The sequence below is a fragment of the Rhopalosiphum padi genome, chromosome 3 (assembly GCF_020882245.1).
Source record: "Rhopalosiphum padi isolate XX-2018 chromosome 3, ASM2088224v1, whole genome shotgun sequence".
NCBI classification, from domain to species: Eukaryota; Metazoa; Arthropoda; class Insecta; order Hemiptera; family Aphididae; genus Rhopalosiphum; species Rhopalosiphum padi.
Genome location: NC_083599.1, coordinates 39,406,635 through 39,421,487, shown reverse-complemented (window position 1 = coordinate 39,421,487; position 14,853 = coordinate 39,406,635). Strand labels below are relative to the sequence as shown.

At 30.7% G+C, this 14,853-nt stretch overlaps 2 protein-coding genes across 5 annotated transcripts; one reads left to right on the top strand and one right to left on the bottom strand.

Annotated features, from left to right (window-relative positions):
* Positions 1-786: 786 nt before the first annotated feature.
* LOC132924180 (T-complex protein 1 subunit gamma-like) lies at positions 787-4,125 on the top strand. The gene is made up of 2 exons (XM_060988321.1): positions 787-1,006; positions 1,990-4,125. Exons 1-2 carry the CDS (start codon positions 913-915, stop codon positions 3,549-3,551), a joined length of 1,656 nt encoding a protein of 551 aa, XP_060844304.1. The 5' UTR covers positions 787-912; the 3' UTR covers positions 3,552-4,125.
* Positions 4,126-5,200: 1,075 nt separating this feature from the next.
* Positions 5,201-12,209, bottom strand: LOC132924181 (protein enabled). 4 transcript variants are annotated; one of them, XM_060988325.1, is made up of 9 exons: positions 11,661-12,209; positions 7,773-7,938; positions 7,274-7,429; positions 7,038-7,153; positions 6,872-6,969; positions 6,502-6,779; positions 6,231-6,422; positions 5,750-6,005; positions 5,201-5,587 (listed from the first exon to the last, which is right to left on the bottom strand). In XM_060988325.1, the coding sequence occupies exons 1-9, from the start codon at positions 11,663-11,665 to the stop codon at positions 5,559-5,561; spliced, it is 1,296 nt and encodes a 431-aa protein (XP_060844308.1). In that variant the 5' UTR covers positions 11,666-12,209; the 3' UTR covers positions 5,201-5,558. The 4 variants fall into 4 exon arrangements, with proteins under 4 accessions (XP_060844308.1, XP_060844306.1, XP_060844309.1 ...); XM_060988323.1 differs by lacking the exon at positions 11,661-12,209 and adding an exon at positions 11,048-11,626 and having other exon boundaries at positions 6,231-6,419; XM_060988326.1 differs by lacking the exon at positions 11,661-12,209 and adding an exon at positions 11,048-11,624 and having other exon boundaries at positions 6,872-6,933.
* Between the last annotated feature and the right edge of the window lie 2,644 nt (positions 12,210-14,853).

Sequence of the window (14,853 nt, the reverse complement as noted above, 5' to 3'; positions counted from 1 at the left end):
AATGTAAAATTGATTATTAGTAAAAAAAAGAGAAATAGGTAGTAGCTAATCTAAAATATTTTTAGACTTTTAGTAGCCATCTTAAATTGTATTTCATATTATTTCCATTATACGTCCAATAATAGTCCAATAACATTTTAAAAATAAAACCGCTAAACTCGCAGAATAATTTTTTTTCTCTTATTACTCATTTTATTTTAAAATAATAGCCCAACAACAGTTGAACAGCAACAAGTATCAAATGTCAATAAAATTAACCGACCCATCTATTTTACTAAATTTCCGATTGCAAGCAGTAGTCGCTTCCTACCATCATACGACCAGTAAACCGATGGCCGATGACAATACTAAGGCATTGACAAGTCACAAGTGACTGCTGACTACTATAAGTCTTAAAAGTGTCTAAAACCTAAGAATATAGCAAGTAGGTATTGCCATTGATTATAATTATTTATAAGTTTACAGTCAATAGATACATATTGCACCACCATTAACAAATTGATTTTTTTACATTAATACTAAATGTTGGACCTTCGTCGTAAATAATGTGTTGTTGATGATTAAATCATCCTAAACTCAAAAATTGTGATCATTACTGTATTTTGTTGTGAATTGTTACTTGTGTTCGACTGACAATAAACGAGTAAACACTAAACAGTAAAGAGAAAACGATAAAATGACAAACACTTTACATACAACTATCGAATAATTCGATTGTACTCCCGTAACCAATCGTGTTATCACATTTATTTGATAAAAGATTATCATTTATCATTATGATTTACAAATGCCGTATGCAATATTGCGGCTACCGGCTTATACATTATTTACTCCTCGTGTACGAGATAATTTACGGTTTCACTATTAACTTTTGTAATAATTGTTATTTGTTCGTCGTACGTTTTTACGAAAATGATGTCACAGAACGGCGCTCCAGTTTTGGTGTTGAACACTAACACCAAAAGAAAATTTGGACATAAAGTCCAGAAAGAAAATATAGCCGCAGGTAAGAATATGTCTTATATCTGGTATTTTTGCACTCTTGTATCAATGGATTTTAACTTCTAGTCAAATGTAATAATAAATATAAATGTATAAATATATTAACTACTTTTTATATAACATTAGTTATTTTATACTTTGGCGGCAGGCCCGTGAGAAAATGTGTTGAAAATCATGTATTATCAATTTTACATAACCAAAACACATTGGCCAAATTATAGTATTACAGTCACTGGTATCATGTTTCTAATTATAATTTTGTAAATAAACAAATTTTATGATTAATTTTTGATGATTTGTCAATCTGCAGTCATTAATATCCCTAATATGTATACGTCACTTAATATACATGCATATCGTGTTGCATGAGCATAGTACAGTAGATTACTCAAGCCAAGATGAATAATATCATAACATGACATATAGATACCTAATAATCAATTTGAGGAAAGCAAAAGAAAATAATATTTGTGTAGTTTAGGTAAAAAGAATCTTTTTATAAATTGGCTTTAATTTTTATCATTTTAAATAGGATGTTTTGTATAAAAAAAATGATATTTTTTGTAAGTTGTTAAAATATAAATATTTCTTTGTTAGTTACAATGAAAAAAATAATAAGGTATATTATGTGATACTCACTCAATATCAATGGCAAAACATGTCATTTGACAGGGTTCAATAAGTTAGAATCATTTAGATTATACACAAAAATTCATTAAAGTAATAATTTTTTTTTATTATTTACTTCTTAAGTATTACATAAAGTATACAGTATTTAAATACAGGTTATAATTACTAATTAATAATTAATCGCTTTAAATTTTATATTATTAGAAATATCTTATCTTAATACATTTTTAAGAAATAAATTTACACTGATTATAATTTTTTTATTTATTGATTTTCCCAAGGTAAAAGCTAAATTAAATTTTAATTTTATTCCTTTAAATATATTTTTAGTCAATATTTATTGGAATATAATTTCAGGTAAAGCAATTGCAGATGTGGTGCGTACATGTATCGGGCCCAGAGCTATGCTTAAAATGTTAATGGATCCAATGGGCGGAATTGTAATGACTAATGATGGAAATGCAATTCTACGAGAAATCACTGTCCAGCATCCAGCAGCCAAGTCATTTATTGAGATTGCTCGTACACAGGATGAAGAAGTTGGTGATGGTACTACTTCAGTTGTGGTACTTGCTGGGGAAATTTTAGGTGTTGCTGAACAATTTTTGGAACAAAAAATTCATCCAACTGTAATCATTAGGGCATATCGCCAAGCCCTTGAAGATATGTTAAACATTTTAGATAAAGAGTTCAGTATTCCTTTACCTATGGATGATGAAAATAAACTGATTGAAGTAATTCAATCATGTATAGGTACTAAATTTATAGGTACCTGGTCAGACTTAGCATGCAGCATTGCTTTGAATGCTGTAAAAACAGTGAGAATTAAGGAAGATGGTCGTACTGAAATTGATATAAAGAGGTATGCCAAGGTAGAGAAAGTGCCTGGTGGCGCAATTGAAGATTCTGAATTATTAAATGGCATTATGTTGAACAAAGATATCACGCATCCTAAAATGAGAAGATTAATCAAAAACCCCAGAATTATTCTTTTAGATTGTTCCTTGGAGTTTAAAAAAGGCGAAAGTCAAACAGAAGTAGAAATTGTTAAAGAAACCGACTTCACTAGGTTATTACAGATTGAAGAAGAGTTTATTGAACAAATTTGCAATGATATTATTGCATTAAAACCAGACTTAGTATGTACTGAAAAAGGAGTTTCTGATCTAGCACAACATTATTTAATGAAAGCAAATATATCCGTGTTAAGACGTTTAAGAAAATCTGATAACAATCGTATTGCAAGAGCTTGTAATGCTACGATTGTGACACGAACTGATGAACTTCGTGAAATTCATGTTGGAACGGAAGCCGGTCGTTTTGAAGTTAAAAAGATTGGTGATGAATATTTCACATTTATTACTGAATGCATCAATCCAAAAGCCTGTACTATATTACTTAGGGGACCAAGCAAAGATATATTGAACGAGGTAGAAAGAAATTTACAAGACGCTTTGCATGTAGCTAAAAACATTATGTTGAACCCAAGATTAGTTACAGGCGGTGGTTCCATTGAAATGGCTATATCACAAGCGTTAGTGAAAAAAAGCTCAAATATAGCAGGTGTCGTCCAGTGGCCCTATAAAGCTGTTGTTCAAGCATTGGAAGTGATACCGCGTACTCTTTTACAAAATTGTGGTGTTAGCACTATAAGAACAATGACATCGTTAAGAGCCAAACACTCAGTCAAAGGCAATGAGTATTGGGGTATTAATGGTGAAACTGGAGAAATGTGCAATATGAAAGATCTGAAGGTATGGGAACCAATTGTAGTTAAATCTCAAGTATACAAAACTGCAATTGAAACTGCCATATTATTGGTACGGATTGATGATATTGTATCAGGAACTAAAAAGATTGGAGATGATGGACAGCCAAAACCATCAGCACAGCCAACTGAAGAATCTATGAAGGAATAGTCTATGTTTTTATTCATCACTTAATTAATTTTAAAAACTTTTCTATACTTTCCAAAACTTGCTTTTGCTCATTTATACTCAATGCTATTTAATGCTTGATCATGTTATTAAAATTATTTTTTATACCTATGTTACAACATTAATATTTAATATTATAAAATTATTTCTATTAATATATTTTTACAAAACCGTTAGCGTTTAAAGTTATTGAAATTTATTAAAAAAAATTATTATAGAAAAAGAAATGTTTTCATTGCTTACAATTTAAAAATATGTGAAAAACATCTTTATTTTTACACTGTTATGATGATATCATTAATAATATAATAATGTACTTGTCGATTTGCTATTTTAACTACAACAAATTAAACAAATAACTATTAGATCAGTTCAATAATAGGATTAATACAGCTATGAAACAAGCTTCAATCAATCTATAAAACCATGTTAGTCAACTTACTTCCAATCAATCAAAGGTAGAAATAGCGCATTAATATTATTGTAACTATCAATATGAAAAATGTATTATGCATATAAATAAAAGTACTTATCGGTTAACACAACTGCCCAATTATTTGTGTTCAATATTTTTACTTCCGGAGGAAGTAGGAGGTTAAAGACGGGACTGCTGACTAAAGAATACAGATACACTTTAAGATGCAATTACCAACAATATAAATTATTGTTATTGACATAGTTTAGATTAAGTAAGAAGTAGAAAACACTGGTTTTAATCATCTAACTGCAAACCATGTACAGTAGAATCCGCTACACCACATAAAGAGGACAACCGCTTAATAAGGACAGATTGCATAGTCTTAGTTTATTAGTTATTCGGTTAATCAGGACAGTCGGTTGATGAGGACAAATAGGTCACCGCCCAATATGTCCCAATTAAGTAGATTCTACTGTATATCATTTTATTCATTCTCAAACTGGTTATAGAAATTGACTACATGACGCAATAACAAATAACATCTCATCTTGATAGATATTTGGTTGAATTGATGTGGTTAAACTCATGACCAATTCATTAAAATTAGATTATGCATTGCAGAGTAACATTTTTTTCTATACAATATACTGAGAAAATGTTGTAATTACATATTATATAATTAATTAAGATACATTTTCTGATGCGGATACGAGGGGAAGGACTGCCCACAAAAGTGTTCTCGTAACACTGCGATATATATCCCCCCAAAACATTAAAATATAATTAAATTTATAATGTAACGCATTCTTCTGGTAAATTACTTCTAAATAATAAACGTCGTTACTCTTACCGTTACCCCAAAATAATAGTAACGAGTAACACATATTATGTTACTACCCAACACTGTGTATTATACAAGTGTTCGAATGCGATAACCAAATTGAGATGACAATAGTTAGTTTACTGTATAGTAAGGACAACCAAAAAGTACCTAAAAAAATATTATTATTGAACATTTCCTTCCAGATATGACACGTTTTATTTATGATATTTATTAATGTTGTATTTATTTAAGATACAATATCTTGAGCATATTCAACGTGTGCATACATAATGATGCCATCACTTATTATAAATTATCTTATCATTGTCAAAAGTAATAATTAATAATTATCATAAAAAATTTAATACATGAGTATTTAAATACATAAAATGAAGCGTTTACCATGCTTTTTATTTTTTCATAAATAATATAATACAAATTGTTCACACTTAAATCATAAGGTGATTACACTCACATAAAAAAAAAACAATTTTGATATAAAAAATATGCGCTACATAATAACTTGATTATGTAAGAAATAGTTTAAATTAAGTAGCTATAAATGAGTTAAGTCATAAATAGGTTTACAATAATATTATCTATGAGTGTACCTAAATCATATAACAGTAATAAAATGAGATTCAGTTCGAAAATGTTCACTTAATAGAAAAAGAACAAGCATCGAATCAATATAAAATTGAAAATGAATATTAGTAATTTGATACTTGTTTGATAGATTGTTGTTCATTTATCTTTTGCTTATCTCTACTTTTACGCCTGAAAATTATTAAATTGTTCGAGGTTAGTATTCACTTAGGTATAAATAGTTCATTACGATTCATGAAAACAGTGTCATATGTTAAATTCTTAGAATAACAACACTGGATTAAAACTATGAATTATAATGAGTTAAATCAGAATAAATAAAAATGTATTTACTTTCAATGATGTCCAATTTCATTCGGTTCAATTCTTTGCGTATTTCACGTAGTATATCTTGTTTTAATGTCTGTAACTCTAATGATATATTTGATATACAATTGTCTCCAAAAGACTTAGATGCTATCAAGTCTTCAGTGGAAGTAGCAGACAATTGTTTTCGGCCAAGTTTAGGACTTTCACAACCATTTAATGAGCTTTTTTGACTATCATTACGATTCCAATTTTTTTTGTCACCAGGTGATACACTTTCATCCTATGAGAAAAATAAAGAAAATTATTGTATGGAACATTTTTCTTTAATGTATGTCAAATGTACTGTCTAATTAATTGAGCACTGATGTCTTTTAATAAAACATTATATTTATACATTAAACTAAATTTTAAGATAAGAACATGAGTATATGAATTAATGATGCTCTTAAATATATATTTAGCGTCATATTGAATAATATTATTTAAATATCAAATAAATATTTACTTGAGGACAATCAATTGGTTCTTTCTTTTCAACAGCAGCTCGACGTCTTGCTAATGTACGTGCCATTTCATCCATCATTGATGCCATACCAGTTTGGCCACCATTTGCATTTCTACCAAGGGTCCCATAATTTCCACTTCCACCACTGCTAGCACTACTCGTAGACGAGCCACTATTTTCGGCTGGATGCTGCTATAATGTTAATGAAATTGAAAAACGTAAACATTAAATTTCAGACTTAAGGTCTTATAATAATATTATAGTAGCATACCTTATTGGTACGTTTTAAACGAGCCGCCTGTAACTGTATAGCTAAAGACGATGTCTGGTCAGCAACAGATTCGCTTTGATCAGGTTCTCCATTACTACTAGGTCTCGGTAGACTGCCAGGCATTGGAGGTGGTTGAGGAGGCATTGGGTTAGACATACCTGGTGGAGGAGGAGGAGGAACTGGTGCTGGCGGAGCCGATGATGTGCGATGGTGACCTGAAGTAGGCAACTGAGGAGGTGCAGGTGGAATGGTTGGTAAACCGTTTGTTGTGCTAACGACTAAACACCACAAAATTATTTTTATTCCATAAAATATCATACACGTGTTTAATTATTATAAGAAAAATATTTAATTCACAATCACAACTTACTTTGATTTTGCTGAGACATTCTTCTTTCTTGGATAATGGCAGCATCATCTTTCGTCATGCTTCTAAAATGATTAGGCACATTATTTGTACACCAATCTCTGAGTTAAATAAGCAATTAGATAATAGCAATTTATTTTATGTATAAAATACATTTATGATAGAATACCTGTATCCCATATCTTCATCATATTGTCCATTTGCTTGTTGATATATAGGAGGTGCTGGAGGTAATATATGATTGTGAGGATTATTAATATTATTCCTGGATACAGAATCTAGAACCTAAATTTAAAAAACGCTTAGTAAACCTTTGTTTTTTTTTTTACCATTTTTCCAAGTATAATAATATGCAATAAATAAGTACATTTATAAGTAAATAATAACTAAATAAATGTAAAATACCTCAAGAGCATACACCATAGCTCGAGCAAAAGAATCAGCATCTTCTTTGCTACTAAAATTCAAACCATATACATGTTTATTATCCCTCCATTGGTGGAATGTTGTTGTAGCTTGATTATATTTTAGAGTCTTTAAAATGACACAGTTAATAACAACCTGTACAAAACATTAGAACACAAATATATAGTATAAGAAAAAGAATATTGTATGCACTGTTTTAATTGAAGTATGAACACAGGATAAGTTATAATGAAGGAACATAACAATTTTATACTTTTAATGAAATTTAATTTGAAGTGAAGTAAAAATGTAGAATAAAAATAGATTTCTAATAAATAATTTTATTAATTATTTTGATAAAAAATTGTAATATTAAGAATGGATTTATATAAAAAAAAAAACAAAACCCAAAATTTGTGATAAAATATTATAGGCAGCAAAAAAGAATTAACTTTCATATTTTTAATATTAGGCATAACAATATTAATTTTAAAAATACCTCATGGTCTTGTAGTTTTCTTCCAACTACACGGAATGTATTATTGATCACATGTTTAAAAATGTGTACTTTACTAAGGCCTGATGATGTTCCACTTGGAACCCATTTTTTGCTGTTGTCATCATAAATCATCACAGACGCTCTGGCTGATGTAATACTTGTTTCACTGAAATAATTTATAATAAAAGTGTTAAACTATATCAACAGCTAAGTAGCATAACCTATTAAAACAAACTTAATACATTTTACAACTATAATATTTGTAATTTAAGTTTTTTTTCTTTTCTACCTATTACTTGTTTTTACAGATAACATATAGGCAATATCTTGATTACTTTATTTAATACTTTCAGGTTATCTCGAATACCCAAATATTTACAAGTCTACTTGTTATATCCTGATAATATACTCAGTGGTGTGGCGAGCATATTTCAAACCCTAAGCTAAGTATTTAAATAATGACCCACCCACTACAACATAATATATAATCTAAAACTGAATGGTAATCTAGAATTTTCATTATAGGACATACGCCATCGACAATATAAAAAAATACTATTTTAATTAAGTATTAACTATACATTCATCCACATAAATTTTAATTTTTAAGCTCAACATAAATTTCTAGAGCTAAGCAATTGTATTAGACAAACGTTGTTCACCATGCTTCTGAATATACTGTTGAGTAAATAAAATAGTCAATCTATTTATAAATTTATATTATCACATTGGAATCAGTATCATCATTGTAATATACAATTTAATTATATATTCAATGATAAATTTACTATCTAAGTACCTAACTATAATACAAATAAGTAGGTATTTATTTCATTAGTTAACATTTTATTTGTATTTGTCTTATTTTTTTTTAATTACTTAAATTTTAAAAATATTTTTTTTGGACTTTTTCTTTATAAATACATAATAAATATAATATATAAATAACTAAACATTAATTCAATATTATGTGGTAAAAAATTGTGATAATCAAGATAACCCAGAAGATTATACAAGGTAGTCATGGAGATATATTGGTAGTCGAGATAACCCAAAAGTGCCTTTTATTTTGGTACAGAGGACTTGTTAGATGGAAAACAAAAAAAATTGACACAAGGCTATTTCACGTCTATTCCTTTTATAACTTTTTTTTTCAACTTTAATAACGAAACATGTAAATCAGTAATACAAAATCTTAAAAAAATATAAATGTACTAAAATAAATTACCAAGTTAGATGTAATACTTTGCAAGTTAAAATTTAGTATATTAATTACAATTATTATTTATTATTTTTCTATTATATTTAGATAGCTAAAAATTCAGATTTACAGGAAAAAATAATAATATAAACTAGAGCCAAATTTAGGAAGGAGCAACCAGGGATTATAGCCTCAGGCCTTTACATGAGAGGACACACACACAGGCCACAACCCATAATAGAATGTTCTAATGATACCAAATAATATATTAAAATATACAAAATTATATTAATGAAATAACAAACAATTTTATAACTGCTTTAAAAATTGAATAATGTATACATTTTCATCTTAAACCAGATAAAAGGCATTAGCAGATCGATATGAAAGTGTAATTCAAACTTCCAGTAAATGGCAAACTACAGAATTCTTAGAATTGTTTTATTATTTCATTCTATTAGGCCGCAAAAAAAAGCTTGCAACATTTGTTAATGTCATATCTTAATTTGATTTATTTCTTGTATTTTATTTTATTTTGTTATTTTTTCTTGCAATAAATTATTGAAACTTTTGAAAGAAAAGAAATAATTTAACCTATTTAATTTAAAAAATGATTAGGAGCCTTCACAACTCTAAATACGGCCCAGATACAAACACAGTAGAACATATGTAAAAAACACAACGAAATATTTTTATTATTGGACAATAATATCAAGAGAGATAGTAATAATATATATTATGTTATTACTATTATTACCCTTAAAAGAAATAAAAATAAAAATATATTTCATAATCAGTAAATAAAATTTAAAAATATTAAAATATTGATAATTATTTTCATAAATATCATTTAATTTAAAATATAGTAATAAAAATTTGGTGAAATCATAAAAAAATAACATATATTCATAGTATAAAAACAAAATATCCATAAAATAGATGTCAAATGAAATATAATCTATTAATTATATGTGGGTGGTACTTATTACTTACTATAAAGATAATTAACATAAAAAATCATATTGGTGGGCATTTTTATTTTATGCAACATTGTATTATATTTATATATTTATATATTATTATCTACTAACTACTATATGTGGGTGATACTTTTTATAAATATAATAAACATAAAAAATTACATTGGATAGCATTCATTTTTTATGTGATATTTTATTGTGATTTAAGAATTCTATTATCAACTTCCTGTTTTATTTGTTGAGTTTGACTTAAATGTTTACAGTTATATGGTTTAGGTTCAATTAAATAGCCTACATATATAACAATAAACAAAAAACAAATGACACAGTAGATGATACTCAGTAAATATTTTATAGGTGAAATAAATTAGGTACCCAATGAGCATAAAATATTATTGGAAGTAAATTTGTGTACTAAATAATGTTTAATACTTTTATTATAGGCACAATTGGTAAACTTGTACACGCAAATTTTTTATTATTCAATAAAATATAATATTTTAATTCATTTTACAATCAATAATTAACAATCATATAGTAATAATTGACATTTCAAACATATTTTAATATATTATACAAAATTACTCTCATTAGTCATTATTATTATATTAGTTAATCACCAAGATAACAAATACTTTTGATATTTGTCAGCTAATTGGTATTAGAAATTTTTGATATGACTCATAGATAAATGTATAATTGTATTAATTGGTTCAGAAATGGTAAAACGTGGTCACGATATTCCAGGAAGGTCTAATATTTTAATGACACAGACTATCTACTTCATTGTCAACTATTTCGTAAAAAAAAAATAATAATTAAAGATAAATATGAAAACTGAATTTAATGGTTCGAATAAAAAAAACATTATTCTCGCATTAAGATATCTGACATTCTTGTATACATTATATTATAGGAAGTATAGATAAGATAAAAGAGACGTGTTTGGGCCGAGTGAAAAATGAGGACCGTTTCGTTCGAATGATGGGAGGGGGAGCGGACCTCCGTAAAACACGAAATAAAAGCTTAACCGCGACTCTGGTATCCGACGAATAGGAAATAAATAGAAAGACATGAAGGAAAACGACGCTTACCAAATGTCGTACGACGAATTCGAAGGCGGGACAGACATATTGTCGTCGTCGTCGTCGTCGGGAGGTTTTTACAACAGTGGCGCGGAAGAATTTTGTCGCACACCTGCACTGCCTGGACGGGCAGACTTCAACGGGACACGATATCGGCAGGACACGATGGCGATACCCAACGAAAAGGACGTCTGCGTCCGTGCCCGGGTAGTGGCCGCGACGGGGGTGATGAAGTGACGCGCCCCACGGAAATATGGACGAAAACCGCACCGGAGCGGCGGAATTGGCGAGACACTCTATCCAGAGATTGTGCACATCGTAACCGGCAAAACGCGATCACGTCGTCCCCGAACAATACGGCACTGATCCACCCGCGGGGGGGTGGGTGGGGTGTGCCCGCGGTGGTGCCGATGAGACGCAGTTCGGATACGCGCGGGGCGGCAAAAACGCACGCACTACGTAATCAAGAGGGAAACATAATATCGCGAATAAAAATATTACAGCGGTAGGCGGGGTGGGTACCTGCTGCGGGACACGGGGCGGGCAGGACGACGGACGCGATAACGTCATTAAAAATCTCGCCCCCCGAGCACGACGACGACGAAGTCTGTGCGAGACTCACCTCATGATTGTTGATAAGGAGGCGGCGGCGGCGGCGGTGGTGGTCGCGTCCGGAGATTCAGCCGTCGACGTCGTCGTCGCGGTCGTGGCCGTGGCCGCGGTTCAGGAGTAGAAGAAACAGTGGTCGTCGGCGGCGGCGGACGGGCAGCCGCTCGGCATCACCGACGTCGTCGTCGTCGTCGACGTCTTGTCGTGAACGAGTGTAACGGCCGGCGGCGAAGCGACGGGACGGGGGCGCACACGCAGTTTACACTAACCGGACTGACGGCCGTACGTCGGTGGTTCGTCTGCCGATGAGCTACGACCACAACTGCTGACGTTCATCACACACACGGTACACACGGTGCGAATATTTACCTATACAGTGTGTTATTGTTATGTGTATATATATATATATGTATTATATGTACATACACACACGAGCGACGCGCACACGCACTAACACAAACACTCGGGACGTGCTCAACGCCACCCGTTCGCGGCGAATGCGTTTTGTTACTGACACTGTCGTAGTCGTCTGCGTGCGCGTGTACGTGCGCCGCGGAATGGATTGGGTACTGCTGCCACCGCTACCGTGTCCGCCGTGCTGTGGTATAGGTACGCGCACGGCGCGCGCACGCACGGCAGTCGGCGGGTAGGCGGGTGGCGTTCGGGGGGTGTGCCGTGCGGGGTGGTGTGTGCAATCGTCGGCGGTGGGGGCGGGCCGGACGAAAACAAAAAAAAAAAAAAATACCGACAACAATAATAATAATAATAAAAACACGGGCGCCCCGTCGGCCGCCGACGACGAACGTGTTCGGCGATCGCGGTCCGTACCGCAACGCTGCGCACCGCACGCAACGACGGCGGACCGTTGTATTTATGCATACGCGTACCTGCACGACAAACAATAATTAATGACGTACTACCTTGTCTTTTTCTCTTACCGTTTTTATCCGACTTTCGTAATTTATTCTTACTCGGCAAACTCTACTCTTCGTCGTCATGCCTTTTGTATCATTGATTTTATGCAATATAAAAACAATGCTTGTATATTTACTGCCTTGCGATTTGTATGGTGTTTACGAAAGAAAATTAATAGTAAAAATAACAAATAATAATCGCCACTGGGATGTTTGAATATGGTCGAAAATATAGAGAGAATCAACCGTTTCAACAGAACGTGATCAGTTTAACAAATGAGTAAATGTTATAGGTACTTGGAGCAGTATTTTCAAACAAATGTTTCCCACGCGGATTACGCGGATCCGCAACTCTTAAAGTCTTAAATTTGTATTGCAAAAAAACATAATTATAAAACATATACAGACAAACTTAAACTGTATCTACTTATACTTCATATAATTAAATATTTGAATATGTCTTACATTCGTAGATCCAAGCGATATATCCTGCACAAATTACAATCTAAATAACTGTCATCACTCAATGATTATTAATATTATAATATTGAATATATTTTACCAATAGGCGGAGGCCGCGGAGAACCTGTGAAATATTGAAAGGGCTCAAATACTTGCTGGTAAACAGATCCGCTGGGGCTTTGCCCCATGCCCCAACAAATTAATTTTAGATATCGGAGTGATGAATCATGAATGTATTGATTTTATAATGATGTGTTTTTTTATTTTTATGTCTGTCATCACGTTTTGGAGTAGAAATTAAATAATGCTTTGATTTTTGACTTCATCCCCTCTTTGAAAAGGAAAACGAATCTAGTTGATACTTTGTGGGAAGGGGAGGGGTCAAAAGTAGACAATTTCCAGTAGTTTTCAAAAGCGTCAAGAAAAACCCTAAAAAAGTAACGGAAAAACAAGAATTTTTACACATAACCAATTTTCGACAAAATCGAATTTTTTTATTTTGCTGTAACTCAAAAACGATTCATTGTAAATACTTGAAATTTTCACCAAATGTTTCATATTAGCGTTGTATATTTACGATTAAATTTTCAAAATATTTTGACTTTTTTAAGCTATTTATAGACAATTACAATTTTCGATTTTTCTAGGTTTTATTTTTTTTGAAATGCCTATAAAAAAAATTTGGCACTCCAAAAAATCTTTAAAATTTAATACCAGGTTTATTATAAGTTGTACTTATCGCAGTAAAAAAAAAAAAAAATCAAAAATCGTTAGTCACAATTTTTGTTTATAAGCATTTATAGTTAAAATAGCGACAATTTGAAAGGAATTTTGAAGTTTAAAATTCATAACATATTTGTGAATTATATTTAAGGTAAAAGCCCATAACTTTTACTTCAAAGAACTGTAAAAAAAATTCCAACGTCAATACAGAAAAAATTTTATGAACATATGAAATATAATTTTTAACGAAATCGCGTAAAGTAACGATATAATACAATTTAAATATAGGTAATAATTAGGGCTCAGGACTTCTAGGAATGTGCATGTTTTTAAATAATCATTGAAAACATAGCTAAGTTATATAAAAATTTGTTTCATAGCAATACGAATTAATATTTAAAATTTATAGTTATATATAAATATTTTACATATTTGACCATTTTTAATTTATAATTGCATATTTGAACAATTATTTATATGAATGGGTAAGTTTTTAATTCCCAAATAAAAAAAATATCTAATAGACATTAGTTCAATGTAATGCTCAAGCTCAAGGTAATTAGTACTATTTTAAAAATATTCAAATGTATTCAATTTAAATTGTTTTTTAAAACTAAAATTCAATGTAAGATGACAACAAACCTGAAAAAAGGAATATACTTTTTTTAAATGCATATTTTAATAGCATCATATTTAGTGATTCTTTATGACATAAATACATGCATATTTTAAGGTTTTTTAGGGCATGAAGTCCCTAGCCCTAGTAATAATATCATGACAAATCATCTCCATTCAGAATCGTTTTTCATATGCAATGATACCTGTCATTGTATTCAAATAATTTAACACATTCATTAAAGTGACCTCCATCTCTAGTCTCTACTATACAGCAGAGCGATACCCACTTGCCCAACTTTTTTATTTACAACTCATAAAATAACTCATAAAAATAGTGGAAGGATCTCATTATCATAATAATTAAAATACTTAATTCAAACATAAAAAAGAATAAAATACAATTACCATTTTTTATTAATCCATTACACTTTTTGTTAAATGTATTTAAAATAATTCCATTACTTACAACTTTAGTATTACATTTTTCAA

Excerpts from the sequence above, each read along its gene's own strand:
- LOC132924181 (XM_060988322.1), bottom strand. The coding sequence starts at position 11,085 with ATGTCTGTCCCGCCTTCGAATTCGTCGTACGACATTTG. Across the intron at positions 6,006-6,230 it reads AACCAATTGATTGTCCTCAA|GATGAAAGTGTATCACCTGG; the intron begins GTAAATATTTAT and ends TTTTTCTCATAG. Across the intron at positions 5,588-5,749 it reads GAAATTGGACATCATTGAAA|GCGTAAAAGTAGAGATAAGC; the intron begins GTAAATACATTT and ends AATAATTTTCAG.
- LOC132924180 (XM_060988321.1), top strand. The coding sequence starts at position 913 with ATGATGTCACAGAACGGCGCTCCAGTTTTGGTGTTGAACACTAACACC. Across the intron at positions 1,007-1,989 it reads GAAAGAAAATATAGCCGCAG|GTAAAGCAATTGCAGATGTG; the intron begins GTAAGAATATGT and ends ATATAATTTCAG.